The 19,474-nt window shown below is 38.3% G+C and overlaps 1 protein-coding gene across 1 annotated transcript in view; it reads left to right on the forward strand.

Annotated features, from left to right (window-relative positions):
• IMPG1 (interphotoreceptor matrix proteoglycan 1) overlaps window positions 1-16,379 on the forward strand; it is a 59,682-nt gene extending 43,303 nt beyond the window's left edge. The window contains exons 13-18 of the mRNA XM_061988986.1: window positions 7,748-8,310; window positions 9,080-9,299; window positions 13,669-13,879; window positions 15,543-15,719; window positions 15,818-15,999; window positions 16,348-16,379. Of these exons, the coding sequence (XP_061844970.1) occupies window positions 7,748-8,310; window positions 9,080-9,299; window positions 13,669-13,879; window positions 15,543-15,719; window positions 15,818-15,999; window positions 16,348-16,379 (1,385 nt within the window). The remainder of the gene's footprint in view (window positions 1-7,747; window positions 8,311-9,079; window positions 9,300-13,668; window positions 13,880-15,542; window positions 15,720-15,817; window positions 16,000-16,347) is intronic.
• The last annotated feature ends 3,095 nt before the right edge of the window (window positions 16,380-19,474 follow it).

The raw sequence follows: 19,474 nt of genomic DNA on the forward strand, positions 1-19,474 counted from the left end.
AACAGTCAGCCTCTGGCATTTTTTACATGTTTTCATTGCAAACGGACTTACTAATTCCCTACTTTACGAGAGTATTCTAATCTCAGATGGATCATTTCTTTAGCAAGGACTTTAGCAGATGACTTTTAGAGTGCTAGAGCATTAATGTGTCATTTTATCTGACAATCTCAGTAACAGATGAGGTAATGGTTCTGTAAATGGTAAGAGTGATTATCAAGTTATGGAAATAACCTGCCACTGACCTACTGTCCATACAAAGTATCTAATGATGCACCTGTCTGTTTGATATTCCTATAAAATGCAGGAATACTGCCTAAACAGCTAAATTTATCATCCCTTAATTACAATGTGTACACTGCTAACTTCCCAAAGCAATTAATACAGAAATACTGAGTTTTCTTCTGCTGTAATCAGAAGTGTCCAGAGCTAAATTAATGTTCCTACATCTTTTCCAACTCTTAACCTGAAGAGGCAGAACAGTCATGGCAACCAGGTGCAGCAGCTCTTGAAATCAGTGGAGAGGTTGTAGTGGGATGATGGTTCAGACCCAGGTTTTAAGAGAGTATCATTGACTGCTCTGTCATTTCTCTTCTGCAGATGCTTCCATTGTAGAGCTTCAGTGTAAAATGTAATCAAACACTGCTACTCAGAGCTTTGGGGATACTTTAAATACCAGTTATTCTTGTATTGTTCAAATTACTTATGTGTATCTGAAATGCCTAATCCTCTAGAACTGCTGAAACATGAGAATGCCAAAGACAGTAATTAAAATTCAATAATCAGTTCTCTCAGTATAAGAATTTGACACCAGCCTATAAAGTAAGCTTGTCCAATTAATTGTATATCTACCATATTTCTACGTGTTGTACTTAAAGACTGCATCAAAGTTGAAAAACTTTAAAAATAATATATTAAAAGCATTTATTACATTCTTTCAAAGCTTTAAAGGGCTTGTTCAAAAACATGCAAAAATCTTCAATGACAAAACAATGAGAAAATAGCTAATTGAAGTAAACAAAGTCCTTAACAAGACAGAAAATAGCAAGTTGAATCAGTATTTTTCAGCTATCGTTGGCTAATGAATGCAAAAACAATAATCAAAGGAAAAATGAATTTGAAACAGTACAAGAAACTAGTATTTCAAAGGACTCCTACAGCTATGGCAAACACATGCAATTGACTCTCTTTTGCTACTGACTGACTTCCATGAAGGCTAAGGGAGCTTGCATTTCCCAAGCAGTGCTGGATCAACAAAATATTAACCCTCGGACATTCTATAAAGGAAATTATTGGAAGTAAAAGTAGACAGGATTTGGCCTTGTTCTTAATTATTTCATAGAATCACAGAATGGTAGGGTTGGAAGGGACCTTTAGAAATCACCTAGTCCAACCCCCCTGCAGAAGTAGGTCCACCAAGATTATGTCGCATAGGAACATGTCCAGGTGGGTCTTGAAGACCTCCAGAGGAGAGTCCACAACCCCTCTGGGCAGCCTGTGCCAGGGCTCACTCACCCTCACAGTGAAATAATTTTTTTCTTATATTTAAATGGAACTTTTTGTGTTCCAGCTTCATCACATTACCTCTTGTCCTATTGCTAGCTACAATAGAAAAAAGCCCCAACCTCCTGATATCCACTATTTAGATATCTGTAAATATTCTTTACTCTAAATCTTTATGCATCTTTGAAGAACAAGTGAAGAATCCTTTGCTTTTAAGTTATTTCTTCATTTAGTGCAGAAGTATGTGATACTATCATGGTAAAGATCCCAAAGTGAGATAAGGGCCATGTCATAACTCTGTTTGGGAGCAGACAGGTCCCAGAGTCTGTTGCTCTTGTCAAATCAGTCAGCTAAGCATGAAAGTCAGTAAAAGAAAGGTTGTCCAGGTTATTCATTTGTAACTAAATGGATGCCAGTGTGTGAAATACATCTAAAGAAGCACCCTTGGAAGATTTTTTTTCATAATGAACATACATGAGATAAGTAAGTTACTCAGCACCAAAGTTGCTCAGTACCTTGAATTCTACAGTTTTGGCTTTTCAGGTCTTTCGAGGTCCCTACTAGTCCTTGAGATTCTGTGATTCTCAGAGTATAAGGTAGAATTGTCTGAAAATAAGAGATGATTATCATTAGTAAATACTATTTTACTGGGATACAAAATACTCCTATTGTGACACCATGTCAGAATGACATTTACATACATCTCTGGTGGTGAAAACATGATGACAAAGCAAAGCTGTAAAGTATGAACATTTTCAGAATAAAATATTTCATAACAATTTGACCTTTCCCATATAGTAATTCCTTACTCATGGCCAATTAGGAGGGTTTTCCTCACTTAAAAAAAATATGAGAGGACAAACTACCTGGATATCTAAAAGTTGTTGAAACAGCAGTTGATTTTTTTCTGATAAGTCAAATGTATGTATTTTACTCCCTCAGCTGGGAATAAATGCCTACATGCAGCATTCTTTTTACAAAGATTTAATACAGCAATGCACTCAGGAAATTGCCTCTTAATTCAGTGTTTACACATCTTTGCCAACAGCAGTTTCATTTTAGATATAAAACTCTCCTCAGTACAAGATTGCCCTGCCTTGTCTATGTAATACAAAAAACATCTGGAGACTTCAGTGAACATCTTTGTGGGAGGGTAAGTGGTGGCTAAGAGCTGAGTTTTTTTATTGCTGACAGCAGTTTTTAATTCCATGCCATTGTTTAACCTTCAATATGGTTACTCTGGGGGTATACTTGAGTTCAGCATTTTATTTCGTGCTCTCTGTGGGTCCTTTACACCTGAATGATAGTGTTTTAGACCAAACTGTATGCTGAAATGAAATATGCTGAGCTAAGAACATCTAAATCTTCAGTGTTTGTGGTTTTAAGAGGTTGCATAAAATAATTGCCTGTGGTTTTTCTAGCTTTCTGCTGTAAAAATCTCATCTATCAGGCAAACTGAGTGAAATATTATAAACAATTGCTTTATAATGAACCAGTTTAAGTGCATTTTGTGTTCCATTTCAAAATTATATGCACATACAGAATCATTGAATAGTTTGGTTGGAAAAGACTTAAAGGTCATCTAGTCCAGCCCTGCTGCAATGAGCATGGACAATTTCAAATAGGTCAGGTTGTTCAGAGCCCCCTTCAGCCTGATCTTGAATGCATCTAGGGATGAGGCATCTACCAACTCTCTGAACAACCTGTTCCAGTGTTTCACCACTCTATTGTACAAAATTTCTTCCTTAGATCTAGTCTGAAAATCAATATATGTTGGTTTTATATAGAAAATCAATATTTTAAATGCAAAGGAGTTTTGTTTTTTTCATTCCAAGTGTCTAGGTCGTCTTTGTTTCTTCCATAGTTTTTAACTCCTTAAGATTGATTTGTATCATTCTCACGCAGACAGTGGAAAAGCTTGGCAAAACTTGTTGCAAATCATTTTAGTGCTGATTTCAACATGTCACTTCATGTGCTGCAGGACACGCCTATGCAACGTGATACACATTAAACAAAGCACAACTACCAGAAGGGGCCAATAACCCCTGAAGTCAGGACTGATGCTGTGCTTCAGTAAGTCCTCAGCAGCCTTCCAGTTGAGCCCATTTCCTTGCACATTGCAGAGGACTAACACCACCTCTCTGATCAGTCGCTGTGTGTCTCAGCTGGAGAGAGAGTGACTGATAAATGAGAATTGTCAGCTTATGAAAACAGGCAATACATGCACAGAGATCATCTTGGTGTGCCCTCAAGGCCTTTTAAGTCACTTTGCCTGTAATAAGAGGATGCCAGAAGACCTTGATAGTCTATGTATAGCCTATCTATATCTACACATATGCAGAGCCATATGCCTAATGTGTGCTGCATGTATGGTGATTCTGCTTCATGTTTGCCATTTTAGTTCTTCTTTCCCTGTAGGTATCTCTTTCTAAAATATTATCTACCTAAAATATATCATCACAATCATATGCTTGAGTGTATGTTTTCAAACTGAGAGATTTCTCTATGGTATTGCAAGTTCATCCCATCAGATCATCCTGCATTAATGCCTCAAGCACTAATGCTAAGAAATCTGTTCTGAGTTCCCCTAACGTTCATTCCTTACTAGTGTAACAAGTAAGAGCAAGAGCTCTGTAAACAGACATCACTAGGTTTTGTTTTTCTAATCTGTCCATATCCTTGATTGCACAGAAACATGAGGACACGGCAAGAGAAAAGTACCACATGTTCTCATTGCAGTATTAACATGTGAAGCTGTGGTGCAGCTTTCAGTGCTACATCTCACACGCACAGCTCCGGTTCCCCACAGCACCTTGTTGTTCTCTCCTGACTGCTCTCTAGTTACACAGATGCTTCATCCAAGCAGTATACTTCAGTCTTTTTCAGAATCAACAGTACTCTAAGCCCTCTTCTTATTTGGTACACTTCAGTCATGAAGAGCCATGAGGGTTGTGGGGAGTGAGGTGGGAAAAGCTCCTAATGTTGAAAGGAAAGGAACTATTTTACAATCCATCAGAAAACTGAGGGCCACAGGATTGGGAACTCTCAATCTTACTTGTTCAGGTTTTTATGCTACCACAGTTCCATGGATTTCAGTGAATTCACTGCTGATAAATATGGGAGTAGAACTCAACTCTAAATATCAAAGCTCAAGTAGGTGAAATTTAATCCCTTATCAAGTGGGAATTTTTGTCATCTAGATCATTCTGGTTTCCAAATATTATACTAGTTAAAGTGAGGCACTTGGGGCATGATATTTTCATGCATAAAGATGAAGGCAATAAAACTGACAATAAAAACTTGCCCTGTCCAATATGGGATAGGCATGCTAAATGTTGATAGAGACGAGTTATCTTCAATAACTTACCATCAGCCAGCTAATGGTAGGGGCAAATTAGGCATTCCTTGCAGCATGCAACTGCTTTGCAGTTGCCTCTCCGAAAACCTGGTCTCTGGAAAACTTTGTCAGCATCTAGCTCCTACTAATTTGTTCCATAGTAAAACAAAATGCTTTTCCATAATCATCAACTGTCCAGGAAAGTTTTGGAACTGTCTTTGATGACTGCTCTACTTTGAGCTTCCAGGTAATAAGAGAATCCTGTAAGAACATGTAACAGTATGTAATAACCTGGTCTTCAAACAGGGAGGGCATCTTGCATTTTGTGTATCCAGAAAGCAGCAAATGTGGAAGATGTCCTTACCCTCATTAGCCCTGTCAGAGTAGTCCACATCTTGTTTCTAGAATGCTTTTTTCACATGTAGCTGTGAGAACATGCCCTACTGATGTGATAAACTGTGCTCTAGCAAGAATTTGCCTGATATTCCTCAGCACCTTACTGAAATTCAGTGTCAGCATCTGTTAATACGCGTTAAAAACAGTCTGAAAATTCTTTCAGACAGGTTTATTTGTAACTGAAAAACACATGCACTAGTTACTGAAGTGATGACCGCATAAATAGAAGCAGTTATAGTAATGATCCTTTCACACTGCTTTATCTGAGGAGCTCTGCTTCAGAGTATTCAGGGGTTTTTTCCTAGAAGTTCACTTCCCCCCCAAAAAAAAAAAAGATGAAAAACAAAGAACCTAGTTCTTCCCTTAGCCAAGGCATGTGAAACACTTGAAACAAATGGAAGAGCTTAGAACTGAAAGTAGGGGGAGAAACATTCCAGTAACACCGTGTTACCATGTTACAACATTGCAGAGTGAAATGCACTGATCATTCAGAGCCAGAGCCGCACTGCCCCGCTGGTAAGGTCAAACTTCCACACAATGGAAAGTGTTTCCCTTTTTCAAAAAAACATTTAATAGTCCTTATCATTCTAATACATCAGCACTTCAGAGAAATCAGTGAACCTTAATAGTGCTATAAGGGGCTGAAGGGTTTGATTTAGGTAACAGAAACTATGTAAGTGGAAAACCAGTCATCTCACATAAATTCATTGTGTATGTTCTGAAGTCAACAGAAAGATACAGGCACTTAAAAAGGTCCAGCACATGGGTGGATGGTTTTCTTACAAGTGACATAAATGCCTCTCAATTGACAAAAAATAAAGCAAAGATGACTGGCTTAAAGGACAAATCTCACTTTTAGATGCCTCCTAGAGGTGAGATCAATACCACAGAAAGGTATATTCTTAAGACTCCTGAGGAGTTTGAAGCAGAACTGAAAGTAATCTAGTTCTCTCACAACCTACTGCAATACTTTAACCACAGGTCAGTCTATTACGTTTTCCACTTGTTTTATTACTGTTAATAGTATGTATTATATATATTATACAAATTCTTATTTCTATATTATTATTTCATTAGCATGTTTTTCTCTTCACTATCACTAAATCACTATATATGCACTACAACATACATAATTAAAAAATTACAAAGGAAGAAAAAAAAGTATTAGCAGCAGTTCTTAACATAAGTTCATGTAAAGTGGTACACAGGTAGGAGGAAATTTTTTTCAAGCATCTAATTCTAGTAAAACCACATACCATACCTTAGAATGATGCTTTGCTGATTTACAGAGCATGGTCATCTTGGCAGAATGGAGCTATGTATAACTATATGGAAAATAATGCATGTTAGAGCAAGGCACAGTATCTGCAGAGGGGAAGCAAAACGCAGTATGCCCTGTTAAATTAACTGTCAAGAAACTAGACAGCTTTTCTTTGTTGGAAACTTACAGTTGTTCCTAAAACCAGCAATACCATATGCAGAAGATTGGGCCTCATGCATTTAGAAGGAAGGAAACAGAAAGGTACACAAAGAACATCCATGGGCAGCTCCATGCCATGGATAGAATAGTTGACACCGCCTTTGGTCAAGGCTATTCCCTCTGCAAAAGTTTGCTTGCTCTCCTTTAGTACTTTCATTGGCCACTGGAATTAAATCAATGTGTAGGGTATGTTCATCTTCTTGTTAGCAGCTGGTAATTGATTTGCCTGCAGAGGGCTGCTAAAGTCTCCGGTGAAGAGCTCACCTAAGTATATCATTAGAAAAGAACAAAGCTGTCAGCTTAGGTAGGTCTCTATTGCTTTGAGGCTGTTGTTTTCTGTGAAGTCATCAAGGCCTGGCAGTTGCAAGTCAAATTCAGAGTCTCATTCATCAGGCTTTAGATTTGGATTTCTGCTCCAACGATCACACATCCCAGATCCATAGCAAACCCCAACAAAGACCTCATAGAAGTTCAGCAAATGCCCACTTCAGGTGCAGCTGATGATTTCTTAAGGTCTGAATATTTTCACTGGTGCTGTTGTCTTTTAGGTAAATTAACACAGTGTGTATCTGAAGATGTTGCACTGTTTTTCATAACCATATTTTATGATTACTAGCAAATAATAGCTTTAACCTCTTGCAGAGGATGACAGAATGACTCAGGCACATAACTGATCCAAGCAGACAACTCAAAGCTGCAATCTACCCTTTCAGTCAGTATAAACTGAGTGTGTGATTATGTGCCTTCAAAATAAGAATGTTCCTTAGGTTGGCTCAGTGAATACTTATCAAGTGTAATTATTGTTTAAACAGAGCACCCACATGTCTCATCACTCAAACATGGATGAGGTTTTTTATTCAAGTAGTCCATCCTTGGTGATAGAAATAACATTTCCATGTTTAGATATTGTTAAATGTTGTTTAAAAATGCTTCAGTGAAAATATAACATGTATCTTATTTTGGTGCTCAATGTTTGTTATTCTTGCTTTTCAAAATAGCTATTTGATTTCCACCCTTTTTTTTTTTTTCTGCAGCAGTTAAGATCATGGATGAACCAGAATCATCAGGCTATGATGACATGTTAGTTACAGCCAGCATTTACGAAACATTGCCTTTCTTTATTGGTTCAAGTGATCTCTCCACCACACAGCCTGAAGACACTATAGACATGCTAGCATCAGTCCAAACAGTGCTGCTGCCTGCAGGAAGCAGCCCATCCTATGGCCACTCTGAGATCATCCAACAGTCCCCTGAAGTAGCAGGTTCCTCAATGCCCGCATCTGAGAGCGTTCCTCCTGATGGCAGCAAGACGGGGGTGCAAGATATCGCTGCTGAGTTGGATCATATCGGTGTGACGAGCACAGCAGCAGTGGATGAAGTGGAGCATGGCAGTGGTTATATCTCAGTGCAGACAACTCCTCCCGCAGAAGCTCCTACGCTGAAATATGTGACTACCAGCTCCATGACAACCACAGCCAGAGGAAAAGAGCTGGTGGTTTTTTTCAGCCTGAGGGTCACCAATATGCACTTTTCTGATGACCTCTTCAATAGGAGTTCGACCGAATACAAAGCACTAGAACAACAGTTCATGCAACTGGTGGGTGAAAATCAACTTGAACAACATATACTATTGTCAGGCAAAGTTTAAAGAAATACACAGTGTTTTAACAGTATCAGACCCTACTACCATTTGGTCTGACAAGCTGTTTTCTTAAAGGATCCATAAGCCTGGGATGCTCTCAGGGTATGAAGAAAAAGCTTATGAAGTTAGTTATGAAAGTTTTCACTTGTTCAAGAGACTCCACAGGTATATGCCTGGAATGTAATTTGTTTGGCTTTTTCTTAGATTCACATCAACAGCATAGCAGTGCTGATTACACCTAAGGCTTCTGCCTACATGCTGGATTTAAAAACAAGCTATTCAAAATATATCATAGCTTAGCAGAGGGAATGTCATTAGATATGGATTTTTCTCTGTGGGTACAATAGGGCATCAGGTCAGCTCAGTAACATGCCTATTATGCTATGCCCTAACCTGCCTGGAGTCAACATTTGAAAATAATTAAAGCTGGCTTTTGAGGGAGGTGACTTTTTTTCTCTTCCAGATGAATAAACTCCCCAGCTGCCATGCATTTCATTACAGGGGAAATTGCTACCCATCGGTTTCTCAATATATTGTTGAGAAGAATGCAAAAGTCCAGAAGATGGTGTTAAACAGAAAAGTGAAAATTATCGTGAAGTTTAACAATTGTGCTAAAATTCAGAGAAATAAGATGTGTGTACTTGATAATGAGAAGTGGCTGGAAGAGAAATAGCAGGTAGACATTGACAATAAGTTAAAATAAAGATAAATTTCTGTTTTGCAGCTACTTCCATACCTTCAGTCCAATCTTACAGGTTTTAAGCACCTGGAAATACTTAACTTCAGAAATGGAAGTGTGATTGTGAACAGCAAAATGAAATTTGCCAGGACAGTGCCATACAATATCACAGAAGCTGTACACTGTGTTTTGGAAGATTTCTGTGATGCTGCAGCCCAACACCTCAATTTGGAGATTGACAGCTATTCCCTGGATATTGAGCCAGGTAAGACTGTGTTATTACTGTATGTACAAAATCAAAACCAAGCAGATAACCTTTTCCAGATTGTTACAGGTTCAGAAGTGCTACTGTTTGGAAATAACGATGTTAGAAATAGCCTCACAGAGATCAAGAGTAATGAGGAAAACAAAGATGTTGCAAGTTACCTGGAAACTTATTTTGATACTATTGTGAAAAACTGGGTGGAGGCATTGGTCTCTGCATATATACCAACTGCTTTTTAGAGCCAAATATAGTGAACTAAAAACTGTAGAATAAGGGCTGGACCAAAATAGGTATAAAGAAGGCTCACATGCTGTTTACAGGAGTGACTTACACAAGTCTTGCACCTGAGTATGTAAATATAATTTCTGATGCTTTTTGCAACATTGTGAGTAAACCATCTAATTTTAAAGGGCTTCAGAGTTCAAGACAGGAGGAGATATTTATAGGAACAATTGGATTCTACAGATACTAACCGGAGCATGAGTACATGTAGAACTCTATCCATTTGCAGTTACAGAATCCCTCATGATTAAATACCTTTAAAATAAAACTGCAATCTCTGTTAAACAGCGGAAAGTCAGCAACAACATATCTCAACACTTGTGTTGCCAGAAGTTAAAAGTTTTCAAAAACTATATTGTTTTATAAAATTGAAGCCTGGATCTATTTTCAGGTTCTGGTAATTATTTCAGGGCTGAAATTAATTTCATTGACATGGAGAAGAATAATACCAATACCTTAGCATATACACACCTCTAGCAGTATTTGTAGAGCCGTCTTCTAATGTACAGATCTTTCACAATTCCAGAACAAAAAAAGATCTTTGCAATTTATGCAGGCACTTTCTAATCTGTTTTCATTTTGCATATCTCCTTGTGGCCACTAAAAGCATACATAGTTTGTGGTAAATTAAGATAACAAAACCACAGTATTCAGGCTTTTAAATAGTGTTGTAATAAGCTGATGTTTTGTTGAGTAAAGTATTAAATGAGTTGACTGAAAAGAGTGAACTTGGGGCTACCACACGTTCTCTGCTTTAGTATCAAATTTTCATGAAATAAAAATTAAAATTAAAAAGCTGCTAAAATGCAATCACAAAAGAATTTTTTAAGTCTTTCATCTTCATATCAGTTGCTTTAGTGATGTGGTATTTCAACATTAATTTAAGAAAATGGTACCTCAATGAGTTTGCCTTAAGAGCTGTTGTTTCAAGTTTTATAAGTAAAATGTGAAAATAGAAGAAATTCTGTTTAGAAAGCTGGTATATTCCCACACATTTTTATAATATATATGTTCCCACTTCCCTGAGCAGCCTGTGCCAGTGTCTAACAAACCTCTTAGTTGACAGTTTTTTCCTCATATACAATCTAAACCTGCCGTGGTGCAACTTGAGGCCATTTGCTCTTGCCCTATCACTTATTACTTGGGAGAAGAAACTGCCTCCCATCTCACTACAACCTCCTTTTGTGTAGTTATAAGAGTGCAATCATACTCACCTCAGCCTCCTCTTCTCCAGACTAAACATCCCCAGCTCCCTCAGCCACTCATTATCAGATTTGTTCTCTGGTCCCTTCACCAGCTTCATTTCCCATCTCTGGACACGCTCCAGCACCTCAATGTCCTTCTTGTAAAGAGGGACCCAGAACTGGACACAGTATTTGAGATGTGGCCTCACCAGCACTGAGTACAGGGGGACAATCACCTCCTTGGTCCTACTGGTCACGCTATACAAGCCAGGATGCCATTGGCCTTCTCAGCCACCAGGGCACACTGCTGGCTCCAGCCAGCTGTCAACCAACGTCCCCAGGTCCTTTTCCTTTGAGCATCTTTCCAGCCACTCTGTCCCAGCCTGTAGCATTGCCTGGGTTTGTTGTAGCCCAAGTGGAGCACCTGGCACTTGGCCTTGTTGAATCTCCTACAACTGGCCATGGCCCATCATTCCAGCCTGTCCAGGTCCCTCTGAAGAGCCTTCCTGCCCTCAAGCAGACCAATACTCCTCTCCAACTTGGTGTCCTCTACAAACTTACTGAGGGTGCACTCGATGCTCTCGTCCAGATCCTTGGTAACTGTGAAATATAAATTCATATTTATTGTGAAACTAAGAGCCATCTAGTGGTAATAATGTTGTACTAAATTAAAACTGATGGAAACTGACAGTCCAAAATATATATAAAAGCTCAATAGCTGCAAAGGGCTGAGTGTGTTGCTCATAAATAATACCATAAAAAATATCATGGCAGGTGTTCAAAAAAAAACTACTATGCATTATTTTTGTAATCTAAATAAAAAGAAAATGCAGAAAAGATGACAAAATATGGCAGGTATGTAGCCCAACACTTTATTAGGGAAAATGAAACACTATCATCAAAAAATGACCCTCTAACCCAGTGAAACACTCGTGCCAAGCTCTACTTGTCAAACAGAAATGTGCTGAGACCTTTCAGCTCCTGAAAACTGCAGGGCTGTAGCACATACCCCTGACTGATGATTAGACAGAGCCTGAGTCTCCATACAAGCACTATCAACCTGTATATCCACTGCTATAAAGGTAAACTATGACCATCAAAACTGGGAAGAGACTTACAGGAGACTTGCAGTTAAGGCAACTGCTACTGTTTTAATCAACTACTCAATTGCACAAACTCTTTTATTAATTGTTTTTCCTTCAGAAGTGTTTTGGTTTTGCAGGGACTGGAATTCTGTATGGGGCAAGAAAAAAAGTCTGTAACAAATATCTCCTTTCAATCTGCCAGGTGATTGTGATTCATTAGAGACTAAACTTTGTAGCTCCTCATCAGTATCAATAAGCAAAGCAAACTGTTTGTGGGGTTTTTCACTTTTTGTTGTTGCTTGATTGTGATGATTATTTTTTGTTGATTGGTTGAGTGGTTTTGGATATTAGCAAAAGTTTGCCTGACAACAACATTCCTTTGTAATTTATTATATTATTTTGATGCCCAATTGTCAGGGTTTACATGTACATACTCTTCAGAAGCAAAGTAGATCCCCAAATCAAAATGCACATTGTATATAGCCAATGAACTAAATGAACTAAACTGGGCATACTAAAACTCACTAGTCTAAAATTTAAAACAAAAGAACTAGCTATAGATTTATAGGGCTCTGCTTAATTGCAACCAGTTAAGGATATCCTATTGTGTGCCCAGTACTACTATAAAGAAGGTGATGTTCATTTTTCATTGAAATTACAATTGCTAAGCATCTAGTACAAGGCATGAACTGACTCTAGTAGAAAATCCTCAGCCTAGTCAGTATTTACAGGTATATCCTGCAATATCCAACACAAATATTTTTAAACTACAGATTTTTCTTCTTAAAATATTGTAAGCCTCTATAACTAAGAAGGGCTGCGTAATGCAGCTTCTGTGTATATATCCACTCTCATTTCTTTCCTTTTTTTGTGCTTTCTATTCCCATTTTTGTACACCTTTTTTTAAAAAAAAAAAAAAAAGTCTGGATTTACACATCTCATAGGAATCATTTGCTGGCAAGAAGAGAATTTGTACTCCCTGGGGTGCTGTTCATCTTTAACCATCTAAGGGCTTTAACCCATAGTATATAGGAAACTGCCTCCATAAGCCCTCCTCCTTATCAACCCATCAGCACAAGCTGGGCTGAGCATTGGGTTAAAATGTCTCCCCCTGGGCCTTTTTTTTCACTTCTAGTAAGAAGCAGAGAATTGGAAAGGAGAAGTAGACTTGTGTGACAGCTGAAGCTAGAACTTTAAGCTGTCTCTGATTTGGACCTTCCTCTGAACATCAGCAGATTCATTTTCCTTTAATCTCACATAGACATCCCTTACTAGTATTAAAAAACAAACCAGCAAATTTTCCCAATGTTAACACATCATTTTAATAAAACTTCACATCTCTTTTCTAGACTGTGCCAATATTTCTAGGTTGCAGATATCTATAGCTCTATAGTATTGTGCAAAATTTAATAATTTTCCTCCTGCCACATCCTAAATTCTGCATTTAAGATCATTACAGCTGAAAGCTTCTTACACATCTACAAGGTTGTAGCATAGGATCCATGAGCATAAACCTAGCGATTGCTGTAAAAAGGATTAAAACCACATAAATGTGAAAATTATTGTCAATGAGATGAAGATAAAATCACAGTTCAATAGTGATGGAGCAAACAAACATGCAAGTAAATATAAGCTTGCATGCCTCCTACGTCATCTATAGAAAGAAGGATGTGTGTCCTTTTCTGCTAGAATACAGTCTCCTATTAAGATGCACAAGCAGCAGGCCAGTAAATGGAAAGTATTGTCTCTAGCTGCCACAAACCCTGCCAAGTTACTTTGGGATAAGGCATCAATTAACAATCTGCCCGTCCTTTACAGCCGATCAGGCAGACCCATGCAAATTCATGGCCTGTGACGAGTACTCCGAGTGCATAATGAACGAGTGGACAAGGGAGGCCGACTGCCTTTGCAAGCCAGGCTACGCCAGCCAAGATGGGTTCCCCTGCCGCAGTCTCTGCGAGCTGCAACCTCACCTCTGCATCAATGGTGGGAAGTGCGAGTTAGTTCCAGGAAGAGGAGCTGTCTGCAGGTAAGTAATGTCAATTCTGTTAACAGACCCCTGGTCTCTCTCGTGTACGAACAAGTGGGGCTGAGCATACACTTTTCAACAGCATAAACGATGTGAATAGGACAAGATCTCAATATTCAGACACTTTAAGCTAAGTCACAATACCCTTCTTCAGTGTAACTATTCTCACGATGGATTAATCTATTTCTTCCTGTTACTACACACGGAGCACCATGACACAGCTATTTTCTAGAGATGGTTTTAGAAGTTTATTATAAATTCAGAATCAGGTGCAGAGATGAACATGTATTTTCCAAAAACACTTTGGAAATTCTAAATAACACATTCAGTTTTGCTAACGATTACAGAGTAGTACATTTGAGAAATTACATTTTTCTAAGTCATATTACAAAGGAAATCTCTGTGCTTACAAACACACCTATGAGCACTATTCTGACTCCAGACCAGCCCAATAAAGCACACAAAGGATGAGGTTGCTTTCAAGGCTTTTTGGGAAAGACTTGAAGATTAGCACCTCCTCCTAAATGCAAACACATAGAATCCTACGTGATCTTTCAAGGTGCCTTCCAACCCTTAAGATTCTGTGATTCTGTGATGAAGTACTGAGGAGTATGGTTTAGTTTAGTGACAGGTCTGGCAGTGTGAGGTTAGTGGTTGGACTTGATCATAGAATCATAGAATGCAAGGGGGTTGGAAGGGACCTTTAGAGATCATGTAGTTCAAAACCCCTGCAGAAGCAGGATCACCTAGATCAGGTCGCAAAGAAACATGTCCAGTAGGGTCATGAAGATCTCCAAGGAAGGAGACTCCATACCCTCCCTGGGCAGCCTGTGCCAGGGCTCCCTCACTCTCACAGTGGAATAGTTTTTCCTTATGTTTAAATGGAACTTTTTGTGTTCCAGCTTCATCCCATCACCCCTTGTCCTGTTGCTAGGTACCATCAAAAAAAGGGATGCCCCAACCTCCTGACATCCACCATTTAGATATTAGTAAATATTAATCAGATCAACATTCCAGAAGCATTTTTTCCATTAAATGATGGAAAGCCAATATTGATTTTTAAAGTATGTTAAAGTATGTTAAAGTAAGAGATGTTTTCAAGTATGTTGTGAACCGTAGCAAATTACAAACAAATTTTGTGCCAGTCTCAGATTGCCAGCTCAGGCAGGCCTGGTCAGTGTGCTGGGAGAAAATTATGGTGATTATTTGCTTCAGTCAAGTTCTTGTTTTGCTTGTGAATTTACTCAGAATCATGGTAGTTTTTCCACCAACTAGAATCCCTCTGCTGTCATATAGAATATGACAGAATATTAGGCTCCAAAGATGTGTTTAGACAATACTGCAAAACACACCTGAATTTCTAAACCATAAATGTTATTTCAACTTCACCTGTGGAGCTACAAATTTGATGGAGATATTTCAAACACATAATTTCCTTAAAATTTAAAGGTTGGCAAAGAATATATCAGCGTCTCATGAATCTAAGAATACTCTCTTTCGTCTGTCATCAATCACATTACTTCATACAGATGCACAACAATTAATTACACTGGGAATACTGTACTTACATTTAACTGCAGATTTTCCTTTGTTTTCATTTGAGGTACTCTGCATTTTCTGCCTTCAAGTCCTGTACATGTTTCTCTTCCTCTCCCAATTTTAGATGCCCTGTACTTAGACACGACCTTTACCATCGACAGCGCTGTGCAAAATTTGCTCCAGAACCCACACAACCCTTCAATTTTAAACCTCTCATTCTTGGCTTACTGAGCCTTGTTTTCCTCTTCACCATTTTAATTATTAAGTTACGAAGAAAAAGCAAAAGAAACTCTAATCTGCAGTAAGCTGCTCACCATCTTTTTCTACAAGTTTCAAAAGATTCCTTTTTCCCTTTTGCAATTTAAAATCTCACCTAAGCAAAAATGTTCTGCATTGTAGAAGTCCTACTCTCAACAGCTGCCATTCCGAAAATGCTGTAAGGATTAATCCTGCTTTTGAACACGATGAACCCGTAACTAGCTTTTGGCATACGGCTTCTAGTGTAAGTGCTTGGGTCAGTTCCTCAGAGATCATTGATCACGAAGCATTAAGCGAACCTGAAAACACAACCCAGCGTGGAGGTAAAATGCATGGAAGTCCTTTTCTTACCCCTCAACAAACAGCCCTACCTCAAATAATAGATCCAGCTTCATGGATTAACTCCACAACTAAACCAAATTTGATTCTAACCTCTTGCTTGTCGATTTCAGTAACTAAAATTGTTGATTTCAGCAACTAAAAATACTAACTCATTTATTTTGCTTCACACATTTCCTACTGTGTAGGTTTTGTAACACAACTGTAGAACTGCTCTTCATACAACTCTCTGGTATGGCTTCGGAGGTCCACCCTGTCTGAGTGCCCTTGGTGATTTAATGACACCATTAATCCAGTCCTCTGTGTTTGTTTTTGTTTTTAAACTGTTGCAGGTCACCAGACCAGTTTACAAAGCCAACACTGACAAGTTAGTCTCTGAAATTCATCATTTCCAGCATCAGCCAGACAAAACCAAGGTTTGTGACTATTTTCAAGAGCTTTAAAAACCTGTTGACTTTCCTGTTTATCAATGTTACCACGAAGCCTCTTTGTACAAATTTCATGAGAAGAAAAGCTCAGGCTTGTTGAATGCTTGATATGAGAACAATTCCTTCTTATATGCTTTTAGACATCAAAGTTCCACTCTATATAACCATTTACTAATGTAGTGGTCACTGAAACACCTGAATGAAGAAATAAAGTCTGAATTGGCAAAGCAACACAAAATGCAGACCAAAGTGGTGATTTTAAATAGCAGTAATAGATAATTTAAAAGTAACTTGTGCCCACTTCAGCTGCAGAGTTTGAACAAGTAGGAGCTCTAACTTCAGCAGAATACTGCTCGTATCTCAAATATTATTTCAAGTTTTGCAACTTGAAACCTCTTGTATCTTTGGAGTCAACAGACAGAAAGGAGAAAAGCTGAGTCAAGAAACAGAATATGGACCTGGAACTGAATTTTCAACTCCTAGGCCAAATTGAAAGCTCTAGTCTTTAAATTCTGTCTTGCAATGTGTAACTAATGACAGCAGTGACAGCTTTTTAGAACAGATACCTACCCCAAGTACAGTTCTGTATTTATAAAGGCATATGCAAAAATAAGCATAAAATTCCAGCAGAAGCTACAATGATTCTCAATTTCTTCCTAAAGGGGAAAAAAGGTCTCCGTTATAGAGCCACCACACAGAAAATTACTGTGAAACTTCGTTACCAGAAGGGGCTTTGTTTGGTTGAGTTTTTATCCTATTAGTCATCCAAAAACTAACAAACATGGTTGATGCTCAGGTGAAGAACTTACTCTTCCTTCTGCCTGAGCTCAGTAGAAACCACAAGAACTTGCAAGCAGCTGAAAACCACAGCTACCTCTCCAAATGGTTAGGTCTCTGGGAATTTAGTATGTCTCGGCCCACAAATAGTGGAATAAAATGACTGTCATGGTCATCTTTCTTTGGTCCAATGCAAAATGAGACCACGAGCTAGAACTTACATATTCAAGGGGATCAGCCAGTCCACATTTGACCTGCTAAGGTTGAGACTCTAATAGGCAGAAGTTCTCTAGAAATGATCCTACTGATCTGACTCTGCTTCTTTGAGATGAAAACAGAAGGCACAACCTCATGCAAAATGGAACTCTTCTCTTGTGATAGCTGCTGTCCCCTGTTAGTGACCATGCTGGACATTATGTAGTGAAAAAAATGCTGAAAAAGAAAGCACACTGCATTTCAGCTGTAAGGGTCTTATGTCAAGCTACCTGTAAAGTCTAATATTTTTCAGTTCATTAAATGGACACTGTTCTACAAAGATCTCTTATCTTTGCTTATTCATGGCATGGGTAAGCAGGCTTCTTTTTCAAGACATTGTGTGGCAAAATTCAGTAATGGATTTCGCCCTTGAAAAATGGTCTCAAAAGATGATCTCATCACAAATTTTTCTAAGCTTGCACAAGAATTCTGCTGTAACAGACACCAAAGAAAATCAGTTTTACCAAACTTAGATAAAACCTTAGGGAGATCCACAAATATTTGACACAAAATTACCCAGAAGCATGGAAAATAAATCACTCAGTGAAAGGATAATCATAAAATCATAGAATGGTAGGGGTTGGAAGGTATCTTTAAAGATCATCCAGTCCAACTTCCTGCAGAAGCAGGTCCATCTAGATCAGGTCGCATAGGAACATGTCCAGGCGAGTCTTGAAGATCTCCAAGGAAGGAGACTCCACAACCCCTCTGGGCAGCCTGTGCCAGGGCTCCCTCACCCTCAACAGTGAAATAGTTTGTTCTTATATTTAAATGGAACTTTTTGTGTTCCAGCTTCATCCCATTACCCCTTGTCTGTTGCTAGCTACTAAAGAAATGGAACTGTTTGTTTCATAATGCTAAATCTAAATCAGCATGGACAAAGGGCACTTCAGATGAAGCCTAAAGGATTTTCCATGAAAGAATCTGTAAAATACATCATGGAATCGTTCAGGTTGGAAAAGACCAACCATTAACCCAGTTGCAGCTCTTGCAGTCAGAACACTACATGGAAGCTGAACATCCCAAAGATTATTTTATCCCAGGTTTGCCCTAACTGAGAGTCTTGTAGATACTATAGATACAGGTCCTTTTCATTGTAAAATAATTACAATGTAGTGTACTACAAAAAGATGTTCTTCAGATTCTGATAAGATCGGTGGTACTTGTTTGTTATTTCATACAAAACTACAGTATTATTATAGCAGGGAGTTAAAAAACTGTAATTTTACTCTGAGCTCAATGATTTGGTAAGTAAAAAATTTCAGGAGCTAACTCAATTCTCCTCACAATGAACTGGAGATTATCTCAATGGATTTTAGTGGGACTTTGCCCCTTAGCAGAGATCAAACAATACATTTGCAAATTAAAAATGTTTTTCAAATATCTTATGAGAGTTTCTTTTTCAGGTATTAAACAAAGAAGGTCTGCATTATTGAAGATCGGACTTCAGGTTGATTTTGGATATGAAAAAGACCAAGGATTCCTAAAGATAAAACATTTTAGTTCTAAAATCAGTGTACATTTTAAAAATTGTTTTATTAAAGACAAATGACATGACCATTTAACCAACTACTTGAATGTGGATAAATTTTGCCTACTAAGAAGTCATCATTGTTAAGATGCATGTGTGTGTTCATAAACACATGTATACATATGTACACATACACTGCTTCACTTCTGGTGACAGTTAAATTGCCACGGTATCCTAAGACTACAAACTGCTTGCTAAGGCAAAATACCTGCACTCTCTTCCTTCAGAAAATGAGATTTATATTCACAAATACCCTCCCAGGAGCACCTAGATGACAGAGTCACAATACGCACATACACACAAATAATTTTGAGAGGTACTATTAGTTTTTGTAGAAGAAATCTGAGCAGACAGTGGGTGGCCATGAAGTGTTTTATAGGCTTAGGAATTTACACTCTTATGGACCCACAAACCAGATTCAAGTACGAGCACTACTTTACCTTGAACATCTTTTTCTTGAGTATATCT

This window comes from Colius striatus, chromosome 2 (assembly GCF_028858725.1).
Source record: "Colius striatus isolate bColStr4 chromosome 2, bColStr4.1.hap1, whole genome shotgun sequence".
Classification (NCBI taxonomy): domain Eukaryota; kingdom Metazoa; phylum Chordata; class Aves; order Coliiformes; family Coliidae; genus Colius; species Colius striatus.